The sequence below is a fragment of the Pelodiscus sinensis genome, chromosome 11, assembly GCF_049634645.1.
Source record: "Pelodiscus sinensis isolate JC-2024 chromosome 11, ASM4963464v1, whole genome shotgun sequence".
In the NCBI taxonomy this organism is placed as follows: Eukaryota; Metazoa; Chordata; order Testudines; family Trionychidae; genus Pelodiscus; species Pelodiscus sinensis.
Genome location: NC_134721.1, coordinates 35,074,581 through 35,093,334, shown reverse-complemented (window position 1 = coordinate 35,093,334; position 18,754 = coordinate 35,074,581). Strand labels below are relative to the sequence as shown.

Sequence of the window (18,754 nt, the reverse complement as noted above, 5' to 3'; positions counted from 1 at the left end):
CCAGGCCCGAGCTTTTCCTTCGCCGATGGACACCTCCAGTCCTGCATGTGTTTAACTTGAAGCATATGTCTCATTCCCTTGCTTCCCCTATGATGATACCCATCTCTTTCAGGGACCAGGCCTTTGGTCCACAATGGCTGGGTAGACTAAGGAAATTATTCTTAACTAGGAGGGCAAATGGGCCCCCAGTTCTCCCCCACCCACAGGGTTAAACAGCCAGCAGCTGGGAGTGGAATTCAAATTCACCCTGGAAATGCCAAAGCAAATTCTGTCTGACGGCCAGGAAGGTGGCTGATTCCCATCACATGCAGAGCTTTTAAATCAAGCCTCGACGTTTTGTCCCCAGCGTGATAGATCTGGACCCTCCCTGACTTGTGGGCTTAACTCAGGAAGCAGCAGGAGAAATGCTCCAGCCTGGGGGATGCATGAGGCCCAGTCAGACCATTATAACAGCCCCCTTCTGGGCTGGACCTTAAATTGTGAACTCCGCTTGGCTTGTAAGCTCTCTTGGGCAAGCGGTGCTTCAAGAGAAGCCAGCACAGAACCTGGCCACATGGGGCCATATCTCTGCCCAAAGGCAGGAGGGCTGGGCAGCATCTAGCACAACCGGGACAGAGACATGCTTTTAGTCAGCTGGAACAGGACATTGGCCCTGCTTTCAGTGCAGGGGTCTGGCCAGCAACTAGCTCACCCCTGCTGCCTAGTTACCCCCCTCGCCTCCTCCTCACACACATTCATTCTCTCTTGGGACCGGAGGTGGTACTGGCCTACTCAAAAGGACAGCTGGCAGAGGCGACTGGTGCCTGTGGGGAGGAGAGGGTGCAGGTGGGGCCACCCAGAGGAACAGGAAGGGGGCGTTACTGGGCACCCCAGTTGGCAATTGGTTTAGTGGGGAGACAGAGGGGCGGTGCCCACCCAAGTTCTACAATGAGTCACCTGTGACAGCTGGTATCAAATGAGGTGGCTGTAGCTGAATGCGGGAGTTGCAAAAGCTGGGAGGAATGTTTGGAAGATGTCAGCTGTTTGCAGGGGAGTACTAAAGATGCTTATGGAAGGAGGCCATTGGCCCAAACCTTTGGGAGGAGCTTGCCTTTCACTTACCGGTGGTTCCTCAAACACACAGTCAGGGTGCTTTGAAACAAACTAAATGGGGGCTGGGTTCCACAAACAGCTTGTTGCTGCACTACAGCCAGACTAGCTCAAGGGTGAGCTCTTCAGGGGAGGAATCATCTTTTGGTCTGTTTGTTTGTACAGCACCTAGCACAATGGGCCCCCGGCTGGGGCTGGGGCGGCTGGGTCTGACTGACATGTATCAAGACAGATCCATTCTGGGTAGAATTAGTCCAACAACTTGGGGTGTTTTCCCCCCTTATCACACACCTCTGAAAGGCCAAGTGCTCGCCCTATAGAGCTTACAAATAGGAAGGGAAAAGGGTGGTTTGATCCCAGTCTCCGAGTACCTACATGACGAATCCAAATTTGGAAGTGGGCTCCCCCATCTAGCACAGAAAGGTCAAATACAGCCCAGTGGCAGGAAGCTGAACAAATTCAGAATGAAAGGAGGAGCCCCTTTCAACAGACAGAATAATTAACCAAGGGTTGCAGGGGATTCCCCATCTCTGGCAATGTTTAAATCAAGACTAGACGTGTTTCTACAGAATAGCACTAGTAACCAGAAGTTACTTGAGGGACATCCTGGGGCCAATGGTAGACCTTTCTGACCTTAAAAAAATCAGTCCGAAACTATGGTTTTATTTCTGAATGGCATTGTTTTGACCCAAAAAATCAATACCTTGATTATCTGCCTGCTTCTCATTTCCATCAAGTGCCAAATTGTAAATGTCTGTTAAAATTAAAGGGCCTGGAACTATCTCTTGTTAACTACAATTGTTAAACATTGCAGCAATAGTGGTGTTCATCTGTGGATCTCAAAGCACTTTACAAAAGAACGTTAGTAGCCCCATTTTACAAAGGATGAAACAGCAGCAGAGAAAGGAGCAAAGACTCAGCCAAGGACAGGGGCTGAGCTGAGTCTAAAACTAAGGACTCTGAAGTCTCAGTCCAGTGCTATACCCACTGCCTGTGGAAGCATAAAGCCGTTGTAGCTCTGTTCAGGTTAAGCACCACACACAAGATGGTACCTTCCCAAAGAACCCCAGCCCATGCGCCAAAGCTCACAGTTTTAAAGTGTTTATTGTTTCTAAAGTGCTGAATACTTAGAAACCCCATTGGAGCTAATAGGATTTGAAGGAATTCCAGAAATCAGGCTCTCTGTGTGTTGCCAACACTAGGCATTCAAAACCGCCAGTCAGCCCCTCCCCCCAAAGCCCCCCCATGAGATTAATGCTCATGTTTCTTTAAGGTAAAGTCATAATGAATGGTGGGTCTTTCTTGTCACCTGTGGATTGGAGCTTTAAAGGGGCACATTTCCCATCTCACACTATTCCTTCCTCTCCATCCCTCAATCTGCTAAAATTAAGGCATCTCACCATGAGCTGAGGTTTCATGGTGGAATTCAGTGTTTTCCTGAATCCTCAGAGCTGTTCCTGCTGTAACTGGCACACCAGTAGTGCAGCAGCGCCTGGACCCTATGACCAAGAGCCAGCTCTGCTATTGTACCTGGCACAGGGCAGATCTTATGTAGGAGACAGTCCCTGCCCCAATGAGCTCACAGTGTAAAAAGACAAGAGGGTGGGATGAAAAACAGACAGCACTTGGGGAAGGGTCTTGCCCATGGTCACACAGCCGGCCTGTGCAAAACTGGGATGAGAACACACACGTCCTGTCCCCGGGCCATGTTCCTGATCAGGGTTTCCCCTTGGAACATGTGAAGGAAAGACAACGGCTCTGCACCACAATCACGGGATGAAATTCTATGGCCTGTCTTTTCCAGCAGGCCAGATTCTGTAAGATTCTGCCAGCCTTGTCTGTCTTGAGCAGCAGTGAGAATGTTAACAATGCTGACCTCCGCTGTGCCATTGCTGGCTAACAGAGCCAGCAGGCAGGCTCCAGAGCTGTCAGTTCAGGCTTTCTGCCATCTCACGCAGCCATTGCTGCACCAGATCATATTTTCAAAATTTTCTCTGCAAATCTTGGAGATCAGGAGATCTGTCCACTTGTTTAGCTGCCCCTGCAGCTAGGCCCAGTGTGCCCCTGTGGCATAACATTGCCTTTAGGATGCACTTGACTTGTTAAGTCCCATAGCACTCCCCAGAGCTGCATCGGTCCATTCAAAAGTCCCTAACAAGTCCTGTCCTAGCAAGAGCTGTGTGGAATTTTTCTGAGATTCCTCACAAAAATGCTAGTTGGTGAACTTGAAGCATTTCCCAAACACTCTGAGCTCCCCTGCTTGTCAAATCACAGGCAGATTTCTTGCCAGGTTCCCTGTCAGATCACCTCGCAGGCTGCTGGGGAACCACATTTCCAGGTCTGTGGTTCCGGGTCAGCCCCACCACATGGAGTGTCCCAGACTGGGAGAGGGACTGGGGCTTCAAGGCACCCTGCAGTAGAATGGAGAGCATGAGGACAGCACCTCTAATTGGGGCTCAGTTCTCAGCCCCACTGCAGGAGCTTGGAAACTCTTGCTTTAGCCAGGTCTCTCAGGCTTCCTACTATGAGCATCTTCTGGGGAAGCTGGGTCCCCACACAGCCCAGGGAACCAGTTGGCCTGGCAAGCCAGGAGTCCTGGGGGCCCAGTGACTTGGCAGGGATACTAACCCAGGAGTGGCAATCCCCAGCATCCTCAGCAGCTGCTCACATGATTCAGGTCCCCTTCCTCCAGGTCATTCAGTGGAGAGCTGAGTGAAACTGACAAGAAAGATGTCAGTTTCCACTGAGCACCTGCTGGGGTAGGGATTACATTTTGGAAACACTGTTTTAAAGTCTGACATCTCCTGCAAACCAAAGCCTCTTGCAACCCAGAATCCCCAAATTTCAGTCAATGCTAGTCCTAGGACAATGGCATTGCAAAGGGGACAGATACACCATTGGGGCAAGATATAAGAGCCTGATGCGGATCTCACTTTCACACCCAAGGGGGGCACAGAGTCATGCCTTCTCCTTTGGAAGCTCTCCCACATGTTTGCTTCTGAAAAAAGGACTTAAAAAACAAAGAACACGGAAACAGAATCATCACACACACCCCTTCCCTTCCAATCTTCATTCCAGCAGCATAAATCACTCCCAGCATGGAGAAAACACGTAAGCAGTGGGAGTGGATGCAAACTCATGCAGCACAGAGATTCCTGTTTTCCAGCAAACCAGCTAGCAGGGAGTGGAAGGAGAGAACACAGCACTTTACAATTAGCTAATGAAATATCATGACCCACCCTTTACAGCATCTGAACTATCAGCCTGAGTTTTACAGGAGGGGGCAGACCTGTGAACATTAGTCTGACCCAATCTGAAAAGATCTGAGCGCTGTCTAACCCTGTGCCTAAAGCAGAGCTGGACAAGATGTGGTTCAGGAGCCAGATCCAGCCCACCTAACACTTTAATCTGGCCCAGAGACCGCACCTGGCAGCTTTCTATTTAAATCCTGCTGCCCATACCACCAAATTTCCAGGCAGCAGGATCCTATTTAAGTGGCTCATGGTTGCGGTGCTACCCTGACAGGGACTGGAGCAGTGAGCCATTTAAATAGCTGCAGCAACCCTAAGTAGCTGCCAGGCAACATGGTAGAGGTGGGCCTGGGAGCCATGACCCCTTTGCTGTGTTTTAATTCAAAGCCTCTGGCCCCAGACAACTCGGGGGGGGGGGAGGGTTGTCTCCAGCCCTGCCCCTTCTGTGCAGGCCCTGCCCCTTCAGGGGGTGGGGCCAGCCCATGACCAAGTACCAAAATTAATTAGGTGCCCCCCCACTTGAAAGTTATTGCCCAACTCTGACCTAGATCATCATAATTTGGGGACAGGAATACAGTTGTTCTGCACCTAGCACATCTGAGCTTTCGTCTGCAGACTCATAGGCACTCAGGAGCACCGACAGCCTCCACGGGCCCCTGGGCAAGGTTGGATGGGCCCTCTCAACCCTCAGAACTGCCCAAGGCACACACCATGGTGCTTCTGCGATGCTTTAAAGCAGTAGCTGGGAGCCCCCAGCCCCTTTGAATTGCCGGGCCCCAGGGCAATTGCCCCCATTGCCCACCCCATCAGCCAGTCTGTAGGTACGACAGCAATGCAAACAAAACATCCCCAAAGTGGCCAGTAGATTCCAGTGGATTTGAGGACAATGCTGGGAGGCTGCAGGGAGCCAATGTAGGACGACCTTCTCCCAGTGAAGGTCTCCTGATCCCTAACAAAATTAGCTTAAATCCTGAAGCCTGAGGTATGACATCCCGACCAAAGTTCATTAACTGGATAGTTTTGTTAACCATATAACCCAGGATGGACAATAATTTTTTTTTGGGGGGGGGGCACTCCAAGAGTTTGGAAAGTGGTCAAGGCCACACACGGTCGGGGACAGAGGTTGGGTGAAGAAAGGAGCTTTGGGGTAGGGGACTAAGGTGCAGAGAGAGCGTGGGGCTCTGAGAGGGAGTTTGGGTGAAGAAGGAGCAGGAGATTGGGGTGCCAGGTCCAGAAGGGGGTCTGGCACAGGAGGGGATTCTGGCCTGGGGGAAGGGGGTTGGAGGAAGTTGGGGTGCAGCAGGGAGTGGGATACCAGAAGCAGGCTCTGGCTGGAAGCTGCTTAGGTAAGTGCCTCCCAGCCAACAGCCTGGTAGGATCTCAAATAGGCTCCCTGCCTGTCAAAGCTCAAAGCATTTGGCTGTTCCATGTGGCTCTCTGTGCTGCAGGGGCCAGGGATCTTCATGTGCAATTCCAGCTTCAGCACAATCTTTCAACTCCCATTTCCAGCCAATAGAAGCTGAGAGATTGTGCTGGGGCAGAGGCAGCGCAGTAAGCCTCTCCCCTCCCCTCACACAGCGCAGAGAGCCACAGGGAGCAGCCAGATGCTTTGAGCAACATGGAGCTGCTCCACGCTGCAGGGGTGGGCAGCAGGTCAGATTAAAAGGCTCATCAGGCTGGATGAGGCCCATGGACCATATCTTGCCCATCCTAATATAACCCATCCAGTCTCTTTTTGAAGCCTCAGTGACTTCCTGTAGGAGCAAGTCCTATAGTCTAGACGTAGTCTACCCTTTGATCAGTTGTGAGTTTCATAAAATCATAAAAATGTCAGGTTGGAAGGGACCTTGAGAGGGCACCAAGTCCAACCCCAGGACTGAGGCAGGATCAAGTAAATCTCAACCATCCCTGACAGGTGTTTATCCAACCTGTTCTTAGCAGCCTCCAATGAGGAAGATTCCACAGCTTCCCTGTTCCAGAGTTTTAACACCCCTAAGAGTTGCTATGTCTACCATGGCACGTTGTCATTCAGGGATGTGAAGAAACACCCCCCGAAGGACAAAAGTTTTAGTGATGAAAAGCATCCGTGTGGACAACACTTTGCTGAAGGAAGCTGCACTCCTAGTGACAGAGCTTCCACCCCTCTGGGGGTGGCTTTATTTTGTCACCAGGAAAGCTCCTAGTACAGAAGAGCAGCCCCATCGTGCACCTGTTGGCATGGCTGGAGCAGCACGGCTGTGCCATTGTAAGATGTGCAGTGTAGACATAGACATTGATTTCTAATGTTGGATCCGAGATCTCCCTTGCAGCAGTTTAAGCTCATTATTTCTTGTCCTACCTTAGTGGACAACTGAGCAAATACATTAAGGGCTGTTTTTAAAGAGGATGGAGAAGACTTGTCAGGTCCCCACTCAGCCTTTTCTCAAGACTACATGCGCCCAGGTTTTTAACCTTTCCGCACAGGTCAGGTTTTCTAAAGACTTTTTACCATTTTTGTTGCTCTTCTCTGGACTCTGCAGCTTGTCCACGTTTCCTAAAGTGTGGCACCTAGAACTGGACACAGCACTCCAGCTGTGGGCCGCCCCGTGCCAAAGAGAGCAGAACAATTACCTCCCAAGTCTTGCAAACAAGTCCCCTGTTAATGCAACCCAGAATACGAGCTTTTTTGGTGGGTAAACAACTGCCCCACTCTGTTGGCTCACGTTCATTCCAACCCCCTAGCTCTCTTGAGCAGTGCTAGTCATTTCCCATTGTATAGCCCTGCATCTGATATTTCCTTCTCAACATGTAGTGCTTGTCTGTTTCCTTCAGATTTCACTGTGGCCCCTTGTTGTTGAGCTATGAGGCCAGGAGATCCTGATCGATTTTCTCCCCCCTTTATCATTTCTCAGCCCAGGAGGTTTGTGGCGTAAGAGCAGCCATCCTCCACTGGTGTGAGCAGAACATTACAATGCACCCCATCTACTGGGCTCTACGGCAGGGGTGGGGGAACCTTTTTTGGGTCAGGGGCCACTGACCCACAAAAAAAAAAAATCAGTCAGGGGCCACGTACAAGTGAGAAACAGAAAAACTCCTCCCTCTGGCCCCTGACTGAGAAGAAGAAAGACACTCCCCACATTCACCTTGCTCACCAGAGCCTACGGGGGTCTTAGCCTAGCAAATTGTGTGTGCTCCAGCCCCCAGGATGACAGCAGGGGGGCTGGCGCACCAGCACAGGCTCCCCCAATGCTGGGGCAGCCCTGAGCTTTGGGGGCTGGATCCAGGCAAGCTGAGGGCTGCATCCAGCCCCCGGGCGCGAGTTTCCCCACCCCCGTTCTACAGGCTGCAGCTGGTCTTAGGACAGATCCATAGCTAGTGCAAATGAACGTAGCTCTGTGGGCTTCAGAGTTTGGCTGCAGATGGCAGGACACCGAAAGAGACCTCAGGTAATACTGATGCTGTGGCCAACCCTTCACACTTGAAATACAACGACCCTCAGAACCAAAGTGTAGCACTCAGCAGTGTCCCTCCCCATCCCATTGCCTTCTGTGTTTAGACCAGGTTATGGGAAGGGACCCTCCTTTGTAGTCAAAATGGCTTCAAATTGCCATTTAGTTATTTTGGATCTGTCAAACTTGACACACCTTAAAAAGACACCTTCCCGCAAGGCCCCTTTAAAGGACGGCTGCATTCGTATACCCAGAAATCCTTCTGCACTTTGGAAAGCATGAGCCCTCTCATCATTCACTCCACATCTGGATCAGAGGGGCCAAGCTGCTGGGAGGCAACAGGCTAATGCCAAACAGGAAATTGACAAGCTTTTTACAGGCTCTGGGATGAAATGTGTGAATTTCCTTCTGTGGGAGGATGCTGTCCCAGATGCTACAGCCATCCCTGGATGGACTGAAGCTGGGGAGTCTGTGTTTTTAAATAAGAGGCAGCAGGTGGATTTCTGAGTACTTAGAAAAGTTGGCTGCTAAACAGGAGTGTCTCAGTCTGAACTAAAATGGGCCTACCACACACTGACAAGGATAGACTGACTCAGTCAATCAGAGTCAGGTCAGAGGGACCATAGAGCACTGACTCTCACCTCCTATCTAATACAGGTCAGAAAGTACCACAGCAGTTACACCTATACTGAGCCCCGCTGCTTGTGCTTTTCTTAGAGATCTGCTCTAGGAATGATTTGGGGTAGCTCTCTGGCTTGTTCTGTACAGGGAGCCTGTCTAAATCATCACACTAGCTCCTTTTGGCCATGGAATCTATGAACCTACATCTGACTAAAGCACCTTCCAGATGGACAGCCAGTCTGGAGTTGGCAGCATCATGCAATGGAAAAAATCCCCTCCCCCTCTTACTTTCAGTGTCTCAGGGAAACATGGAGTCTTTATTTCTAACTTGAATGTTTCTGACTTTAATTTCCAGCCACTGGCTCTTTTCCTCGCATTCTCCACTACATTACAGAGCCCTTACAACCTGCTGTTTCCTCTCTCTGATCAAACCACCTCTCAATCCCTCACTGCCCTCAAAAAGCAGCACCACACATCTGGCTTGAGGATGGCCATGTGGTTAAGGGACTGGAGATCAGCGTTCAATCCCCAGTTCTGCCCCAACCCCTCATCACACCCTGAAGGAGACACTACATCCTCTCTGCCTTGGTTGCCCCCGTGTATACGTGGTTCGCTAGTCAATAGGCATTTCGAGGATAAACCAGCCAGGCCAAGAGACTCTGATACTGGAGGGACAAGAGCCCTGGTAGGCCTGGGTGATACAGGGCAATTGACCAGAATTGCTAGTCCCAAGTGAGAGTGAGCTACTCACAATAACTATTGTGCTTTAAATTCACATGCTACCTTACTCCAGAATGGCTTCCTTGTATTGACAAGCCCCAAACACTTAACAGTGATCCAGATTCAGCCTAACTGCGGGGGGGAGGGCTGCACGATGTGAATTTGTCAAGTCTGAGGCTAAGTTTCTAGAGGGTCATTTCAGGAGGTCCCTCCACCTCCAATGAGTAAACAAATGCAGCCACCTTCACTCTCCCTGCAGCCCAGGAGGAGGAAAGCAGAGAACCCTGCAGGAAGCAGCATGTGAGTTTGTGCCACATGCTCATGCCTCTGTTCCCTCCAACTGCCCCATAGTGAACAGGGATAGGTGGCACCCAGAAATGGGCACATTGGACCCCCACTGACAGAGTACAGGGCCTCTCCTGCCTTGCCCATGCCCCAGTGAGATACCCATTATCCAAGGTGGGGACACCCCTAGCCATCCCACAGGGTGAGGGGCCAAACCTGTCCCCTTCCATTATCCTCTCCCCCTTTGCAAGGTGCTGGGCTGCAGTATATCCTGTAATTGCACCCCCTAGGCAGCCCTCACCCCACTGCATGGGATTGGGGGGCCCTTTCCCCATTGCGTGCTGGGGCAGACCCCTCCTTGCAGTCCCCCCGAATTGCACTGGGCTCGGGGTCTTACAGGGTAGGCTTCTTTCTCTCGCTGCAAGGAGCTAAAAGGGGCAGCCCCACCCATCCCATGGGGCTCTAGGGACGAAACAGGACGCCCCCCTCCTTGCTCCGCCCCCGACCGCACGGAGCTCTGGGGGCAGGACTCCGAGCACTGGAGTGGGGGCAGGAGACTTACCCCACTCCAAGAACTGCTGCACGCTGCGCTCCCGCCGCAGGGGGGCGCCGCTGCACTCCCGGTACAGGCACAGCAGCACGTCCAGCAGCGACTCCAGCCCGGGCCCCTGCAGGAGCTCCCGCAGCCCGGCCAGGCGCCGCTCCACCGGGCTGCACATGCTGCCCCAGTCCGGCCGCTCCAGCCTCGCTGCCTGCCTGCCCTTCCCCACTCCCGCAGGCCGGGCCCCGCCCCTGCCGGCCGGCCCCCAATGGGGAGGGAGCTCCAGACACCTGGGCCAGGTGGGGAAGGGGCGGGGCCAGCTGTGCCAGATGTGCTCTGACAGCTCCCGCCCCCGGGGCTGGGGAGGGAGGGGATGGGAAAAGAGATGAAGGAGAGGGGGAAGTCGGAGACTGATACGGCTGCGGGGGGAGGAAGAGACAGGGAACAGAGGGAGGAATGGCGTGTCTGGGGAGGACAGCAGAGCAAGTTGAGAGGCATGGATAAGAGCTGAAGTACAGCCCCCAGGGAGGTGTGCAGAGGGGGGTGGGGTGGAGTGGACAGAGGGGACACCTGGGGGGAACGGAGAGCCAAATCTGCAAGCAATGGGCAGCTCAGGGAAGGGTAGCTCAAGAGACTGAAGAAGAGATGTGGAGCCAGGATTTGGGGTGAATGGACAGACGGGGAGAGCCACTGGGAGAAGAGAGACAGACAGACGGGGAGAGAGAGAGATTGAGATTAAAACAGTGAGGGGCAAGCTAGGCAAATGAGCAGGCCACATGAGTGCAGTAAGGAGGCCAGGCTCCCAGGCCAGGGTAGTTTTGCCAACCTAGACCCTGTAAGTGCTTGGATGGAACGGTAGCAGTGATTTGATTGGACGCAGTGGGAGCACACACTTCTCCATGTTGCGTGTAGTCAGCATGCACCTCACTCCATGTGGCCTTGCTTTAAGTATGTCACTTCTTCAATAGTGGTAGGAAAAAATGAACCAAAAAAACCCAGCTGAAAAGCAGTAGAATTTAGTAACTGTGTGCGCACGCGAGCGCACGGCTAAACAGAACATCTCCTGGGCCACACGCAGCCCTCGGGCAGAAGGTTGCCCACTACTGAAATAATGAAAAGAGGGAAGAGGAAATTAGAGGTGAACCCCTACCTCTCCTCTGCTACTGCGGGGCAGCTTGCCCATATAAGGACCATGTTGAGATAAGCCCCTTCCTCACTGGGAACTCTGATGAGACCCCACAAACTCAGCTGACAGCAAGTCAGGCAGCACTGGAAGAGACTGATGTTTGACTGACCAATCTCAGGCTGTGGGCAAAGCACAGGGAGGTCTCAGACTCCTCTCAGCTTCCTACCCTGTGAAGGAGGCAGCTGCTGTTCAGATAGTACTGCTAGTGAGGGGTGCACTGGCTTCAAGGTAGTGACTAGAGCCCCATCAGGCAGTGGCTACATAGTAGGGATGCTAGCATATAGGCAAGTAAACAATTAACTGATAAAACAGAATTACCTGATAAGCCCAATCGACTACAGGCACTCCCCTCTCCCCCTACTGACTCTATCATAGGCAGCAAGGGGGAGCAGGATCTAGTACCCATGAGGAGCTATCTTTAAGCAGGTTCCCCAGGAGCACCATATCCACCTGCCCCATGTACTGCTGCCTCAGATAAACACACAGCAGCATGGAGGGTGAGGGCAGGCAGACTGGAGCAGATACACAAAGGGAGCTGGTTGGAAAGCCTGCGCATATCAGCTCCCGTGGACCCATCTGCCCTGTCCCTGCTGCCTCCTACAGAGGCAGCTGGGGGGGGGGAGGGGGGAGAAGAGAAAGTAGGCAAAAGCTGGCCCTCTTCCTCCCCCCCCCCCCCAGCACCATGGTGCCTCCTGCCCCTTCCCCAAGAGGCAGCAGTGTGGGTGGGGGGAGGGCAGAGGAGGCTGCAGCAAAGCAGCCTCTGTCCATGGGGAGCTCAAACCCCCTGTGGACAGGGGCTACTACCATGCCAGGCAGCGGGTCCATAAGGGGAGCTTTTTTTAAAACGCCATCCTGCTCCCTCTGATAAAGAGGCAGTAGGGGGCTTCCCAGGAGTGAGGTCAGAGCAAACTGGCTGCTAGCCCTGCCCCCAGGGACTATTGAATAACCACTAACATTTAATGTTTACAAGACTACACAGCTATTCAATTACATGACATCTAACATCCCTACTACACAGGGATGATAAAGACTATGCTTGGTCCTGCCATGAGGGCAGGGGACTGGATTTGATCTCTCAAGGTCCCTTCCAGTTCTAGTGTTCTATGATTCTATAGTTTAAACCAGAGGCCATGTAAACTGGAGGGGGGGGGGGGGGGGAGGAGTGGAGGGAGAGTTTACATGAAGCAATACTACCCCCTGCTGGAGGACTGCATTACAGTTAGCTAACACCAAGCTAACCAGAAGAGGCTCCATCCTACTCCCCAGCTATCATTTAGAAATGGAGAGAGACTCTTCCCTACTTTCAGGATACCACAGCAGAAAGCAGGGACTAGAGCAGCCCCAGCTGATACCAGACCCAGGCAGCTTGTTTTGTTTGAACCAAGATGCACTGGAGCTTTCCCAGACAGTGGGCTAGGATTAAGGTTCAGGATTCTATACCTGCTTTTACCAGACCTTTGCTTGTCCTCAGGCAAGTCCTCCTCTGACTGCTGCCATAGTTCCAGATGCCCATACTTCTACACCTCACAGCCAAGGCTGCAAAGGTAGATCTAATGATAGTTGACCACCTCCCTCCCCACCCAGGCTATGTCTACACTGGCCACAATTTCCAGAAAAGGGATGCAAATCAGGTAAGTCAGGATAGGGAAATCCACAGGGGATTTAAATATCCCCTGTGGATTTAAACAAACGTGTCCACTGCTTTTTTCCAGCTTGGGGAAAAGCTGGGAAAAAAGCATCTAGACTGGCGCGATCCTCCGGAATAAAGCCCTTTTCTGGAGGATCTCTTATTCCTACTTTGAAGTAGGAATAAGATCCTCCAGAAAAGGGCTTTATTCCGGAGGATCACACCAGTCTAGACACTTTTCCAGCTTTTCCCCAAGCTGGAAAAAGCGGCGGACATGTTTGTTTAAATCCGTGGGGGATATTTAAATCCCCTGCGGATTTCCCTATCCTGACTTACCTGATTTGCATTCCTTTTCCGGAAATTGTGGCCAGTGTAGACGTAGCCCCACAGTATAGCACTAGGGTTTCCTAAGAATGACAGGAATCAGGGACTCTGCTCAGCTGAGAGTAGGTGCTACTTAGCAACAGGAAAGGGTTAAAGGCACATGATATTAGAAGTTGTCCTACAGCAACTCACTAGGGCTACGTCTACACCGTGGAGCTATTTTGGGACACCAGAAGTATCCCAAAATAGCTATTCGGTGTCTTTTGAACAAGCCCATTATTTCAAAACAGGCTAGCTAATCTGACGTCCTTGTAAGAACCTCATTGTATGAGGAGATGTTTCAGAATAGCATTCTATTTTGAAGTTCGGGGCTGTGTAGACAGCACCAAATTACAAAATTAGCTATTTCAAAATTAACTTGAAATAAGATGTGCATGCAGTGCAGATGCACCCTTGCTGATTTGTATTGTAGAATCAGTTTCAGCCTTGAGCACAAGTCCTCCGCCTCCCCCCATAGAGAATATGAGGAGTTCTGGTTTCACTGACCTCCCCAAATCAGTGAAAACACTTTGTTCTAAGAACTTCCATGCTGCAGAAAATCCCATCATTATAAAACTTTCATCCTTCCCTCAAGTTCTGAGTTGGGCAAAAAAAAAACCCCTAGAAGTTTCAACATTTCCTTTCACTTTTGAGTTGATGCTTTAACTAATATGAACATACTGTACTGCCTACTGAACATTTTAAATGGACTTTACAGCAAAGTCTAAGCCCAGCTACAATGAGGGAGTCAGTGACAACTTGACTCTTCCACTGCTCCCATCCATCCACTGAGGAAGTGGACATTCCCAGAAAGTGTTTTGATTAAACGGCACTTGCATGGAAGACTAGAACATGTGAATGGCTGCTGCCAGTCTCAGTTGGCCATTAGGGGGAGAAGTCATGCTACCTTGCCCCTAAGACCTATCCCCCATAGGCAGACTTCCAGTGGGTGCAGTACAAGCAGGACCTTTTATTTTTAATAGAAAGGCCCAATCTAGATTCTACCCTCAGTTGAAAAGCCCCCAGAGTAGGTCTCAACTCTGCCAAGCACTTCATACATCCCCCACCCATTGTTGAGGGTTGTTTGTGCCAAACAACCCCCAATATCATGTCCTGAAGTCACAACTCTCTGCAGCTAAGTGACAGCTACATTTCAGCAGCGGGGGGCAGAGACTCTTCCATCTGAACTCCAGCAGCCAGGCTGTGCACCAAGGATGGCAGAGCTTGGATCCTGCCTTTAAATAAAGCTAGCTTTGACAGGAGTCTCTGCTCTTGGAGGCTGGCTGTACAAGGTTTCTGGAATGTTGTGCTGTACCCATTCCACCCAGCAGAGGGCAACCACATCCAACCCTTCCCCTCTTGACTAGTCCACCAAGCTGGGTCCAGTCACATAACATATTTGTCTCTGTATTTGTCCCCACAGCTAAGGGCAGCTGCATCTCATCCCCCCACTCAGACTTTCACAATGCTGGTGCCACTGTCCGACCCCCAGGAGGGTACCACAACCTCCCCCACCTGCATCCCAAACAATTACTACTGTGGAGAGGAATGTGCATCTCCACCCCCACCTGCAGACTTGCACATTTGCTAGGTAGGACTGTGGATCCTTCCTCTTTAAGGGCAGGGAACCTTTGATCTTGCTCCAGAAGGAGACAGACACTGCCTGCAGTACAGAAGGCCCTCCTCTCCACATGTAACCTGCCAAGCATTAGACTGGACAATTGTTAACAAAAGGAGCTGGGTGTTGAAGGATGGTGAAGCCCATGGACTAAGATGCAGCACAGGTCAGGAAAAATCCCATCTCTCCACCAGTTGTAAAGAGGAAAGCAGCAGCACAGGAAGGGTAGCTCCATGTACACACAGGAACCGGATCACTTTATCAAGTGATACAGCAGGAGGCATAAATATGCTGACAGGGTCAGATTCCTCTTCAAACAGTCCTGTGTGCCCATCCTTCAGCAGCTTCTGCTCATGTTCCCCTCCCCCCTCCAGCTGTGCAGTGTTCCCTTCCCCACTCTTACTGCTCACCTGGTGGTATCTTCAGCTCACTCTGGAGGGGGGGGTGCTGAAACATGTTACAGCAACTGCAGTCAGAAGCAAGTTAAACTGTATGTAGTGAGAGAACCTTACCTCTTCCTCATGTAGCCTTTCCCCAGGGGAAAGGTGGCTTTGTGGTAAATAAAAGACCCTGACTTTCAGGCCAGGGCCCTCAAAACCCAGCTTCCCCTCACACATGCCTGGCTCAATTGCTGCATGCGTAAAGGGGAATAAGCCATTTAGAGTGCAAGCAGCAGCTCCTCAACAGTTGTATCCCAGACTCAGGCCAAATGGGTTCTAGTCCCAGCTCTGTCATTGACCTTAGCAGTCCCTTCCCCTCTTTCATAGTAACTTTCTAACTGGTAACCCAATCCCAGTGTCAGCTGACCCCCACTCCCCTCTATCAGGAGCAAGATAGGCCACCACTGCCTCCTCCAATAGCCATCCTGTAATGTCCAAACCCATATAGATAGCCCCAGAGTCAAGTTTAGATTGGTGTTTTGGGCCTGCACTGAGGAGCAGTTCTCCAGCTCAGGAAATACTCCAGAAGGCGGCCCACGTTGGTAGAAGCTCTTGCCAGCACAGATCTTTAAGATATACCCATTCCTTTCACAAAGCTCAAAAGCCACTTCCCCTGGCATTTCCCATAAAACAAGACAGACTCAGTTGCAGAACTTGCCAATACATTTTAATGTTTCAAAAAATTGTATATAGGCTTAAACAGAATGCACTTCCCTCTGATGCACAGGCCTGGGGGAACCCCTTCTTGAGAACTGCTTCACTGCACAAGATGTAAACAAGGTACATAGCTGACAGATGTGCAGTCCTTAAGTCTGACTCCTGTGCCACAGGAATCCACATGAAGCCCAGGATACAGCTATGACAATGGACAGCTGGAAACATTCTAGCCAGTCTTGAAGTATCAGTTTTAGCCTCTTGCCTGGCACATGGCTGCTCCAGCAATACTTGCCAGGGGAGGGTCTGATACCAAAAGGCTTTATTCTCCATTGGTGGTGTCAGCCACACAAAACAGGTACATACCAAGCACAGCCAGGTTGTTACAGCAGATAGCTGAAAAGGCTTTGTCTGGGTTCCCCTGAGAAAGCAGCAAGAGAAACCCACCTATCCATGTTGCTTCCAGTCCAGTCACAAGAATAAGGCCCATCAATAGAGAGGCCCCCACTTTAGCCATACCCTCCTCCCTCGTATCAGCCTGGCAGGAGGATGCTGTGGCTTACCCTTTAGGTCTCCCCCAGCACTGTGCTGCCATTGCTTCATAAGAATCTGCCTCGAGAGTTTGACAAAGAGCCTAAATTGGATGCCTACTCCCAGCAGGATTCAGTGCACCTAACTGGGTGCCTCCATAGGTGGCGTGGTAGGCCTCAGTCAAGCACTGCTGGGACAGAGAATGGTAGTTAAAACTGCAAGCAGTGGAGTGGTTGGAGGACTTCTGGCAGGGCCCTTTAGTTGACAGGCAACCAAAGAAGAATTTAAGCAATTGCCATCAGCCTGTGCAGCAGTGGATCAGGAACATGGTCATCCTTTCTCCACGGGTGCTTGGGGAATAGTTCCAGGTCTAGACTTGGAGGACAACCACGTCAGACAGTTCAGTGACAGTCACTAGCAGACTGAAGCATGCTGCCAGAGTAACTGTCCTGAGCCCACCTCAAGGTTAGTCCCAATGCTTCTCAGGATGAGTGTTTCTCTAGACAGACAAAGTTAGAGGTCAACATCTGACCATGTGATACAGTGCAAAGTGTGTCAGTTAATGTGGATTAACAGGCTCAGATTAGGATTTACCTTGCACATCTCAAACCATGGTGAAGACAGAAGGAAGGAAGTGCTACAGCAGAGTAGCCTGAACTGAAGCAACCAATGAAAGTCCTGGGACTGAGAAGTCAGACCTGTGACACTTTAAGGAAGAGGCGGCCTCAGGACTAGACTATCTTTAAGAAATTCAGGCTTCCCAAAACAGAGATGTGGATTGTGAAATTTACAAGAAGCCAGGTCAGTGAAGACATGTCTAAGAGGAAGTGATGATGCCGAGGGGGTTCAAAGCAAGTATGTAGGCTTGCTGTATTCTGTAAAAAGGAGTCTGGGAGCAAAAGGCACAACAGCAGCACCGAGATTCTCCCTCCCCCTCAGAGAGGTCAGTCTAAGACCTCCCTCCCCCCCCTTTCAATTTTAACTAGTCTACATTTGATAGCTAAAACCAAGAGTCATTAACTCATTTACTTGTGAACGAGTGGTGGGATCAGGAAGCCCTGGGGGGAAATGAGACTTTAACCCTAAAACAAACCACCTAGGACCTTAGCATAAAAACTGCTCTGTACATGGGAGAAAAATCAGATGAGGATTGAACTGATGTTTTTGGACCACATTCTTACAAAAAAATTAGATCAGTTGCTTAACCACACTGGGAGTTACACCCCCTCCCAAATCAGACAGCTGGGGAAGAGCTGTTGTCCCAGCAGAAGGGTGAAGCTGATTCCATTGCTAGCAGTGCTTCCAGGCAGGAGAACTGAACTGATACTTGCAGCTTGACCATGCTGCCCCTGCCACAAGGAGCCATTCATTCACCTTAGAAAGACAAACCAGTTGCATTAGCAGCTCCTGGAGCAGCACCTCAAATGGAGAAGAGGGGAACAAAAATGTGGCCTCAAATATATTAAAAATATCATTCTTGTGCACAATGACATTATGAGGGTTTCATTCAGATCTTAATCACTCCTATAGATGGGCACATTTGGAAAGTTGTTAAGTTCGGTGCCTTTTGAAGAATTCAAGCTGTCCACCAGCTTTTAGGGGTTGTGGATCTTTGGCAGATTGTCAGATGTTGGAATCCAGGCATCTTGCTGCCCATCCTCCTACCCCCATTTAAAAGATGCTGGGGAGTCATTCATGTCTGCGTTTGGAGGGAGGCACTAGATGGGGGGGCAGTTCTGCAGGTAGCTCATGCCCTTCTAGCTTCACCTTGATCAAGTGGTTGGCCAGGGCAAACTCCTCATCATCCAAGAGTCCATCTTTGTCCACATCAGCCAGTTTCCAGATCTTGCCCAGGACAGTGTTGGGCAGCTTGGATTTCACCATTTCCTTCTTGGCACTGGCACCTGTGATCTTACCATTGACAGGTGAGAGGGTGTAGAAAATTTCATCATAGCTGGGCTTGTCCTTGCCCACCACCCACTCAATGTCATCAATGCCCTCACCAGCCCCCTCTCCATAGCCATGACCAAAGGGCCCATTCATGGTGCCCTCGAAGGCTCCGCCCTTCACCACCTGCGTGGGCATCTGAGACTCTTCCTGACGCACCATCACCATGAGCCGGGCAATGTCATTGGCCAGCATGTCATCCACTGCATCCAGCAGCTTGGGCTTCAGGGGCTGAAACTTGCTGAAGTCTTGAGCCAGAAGGAGCTCCTAGGAGAGAAATGGAAGAGATAAGCATTCAGGGCTTTGGCACTGGGGAGCAGGCTACTCCCCCATCCTAATACCCCACACCTCCAACCCACCCCCTCAATGCTCACATGTCCCTGCCCCATCCAGCCATGCTCAACTGTCCACAATCCCATCTATCCTTGAATGGATAGATTAATCCCCACAACC

At 51.0% G+C, this 18,754-nt stretch overlaps 2 protein-coding genes across 5 annotated transcripts in view; both read right to left on the bottom strand.

The window, feature by feature from the left end:
* Nucleotides 1-10,216, bottom strand: part of CDC42BPG (CDC42 binding protein kinase gamma) — a 67,572-nt gene extending 57,356 nt beyond the window's left edge. Inside the window, exon 1 of one of the 3 annotated variants that reach the window (XR_012906514.1) lies at nucleotides 9,957-10,216. Coding sequence is in view for 2 of the 3 variants with exons in the window: in XM_075939170.1 (XP_075795285.1) it covers nucleotides 9,957-10,113 (157 nt within the window). In the remaining variant the exon portion in view is untranslated. The remainder of the gene's footprint in view (nucleotides 1-9,956) is intronic. The other 2 variants (XM_075939170.1, XM_075939169.1) reach the window with 2 other exon arrangements.
* A 5,603-nt stretch (nucleotides 10,217-15,819) lies between these two features.
* EHD1 (EH domain containing 1) overlaps nucleotides 15,820-18,754 on the bottom strand; it is a 47,075-nt gene continuing 44,140 nt past the window's right edge. For both annotated transcript variants that reach the window (XM_025178173.2, XM_006136553.4), the window contains exon 6: nucleotides 15,820-18,568. In XM_025178173.2, coding sequence (XP_025033958.1) covers nucleotides 18,044-18,568 — 525 coding nt within the window. In that variant the 3' untranslated portion in view covers nucleotides 15,820-18,043. The remainder of the gene's footprint in view (nucleotides 18,569-18,754) is intronic.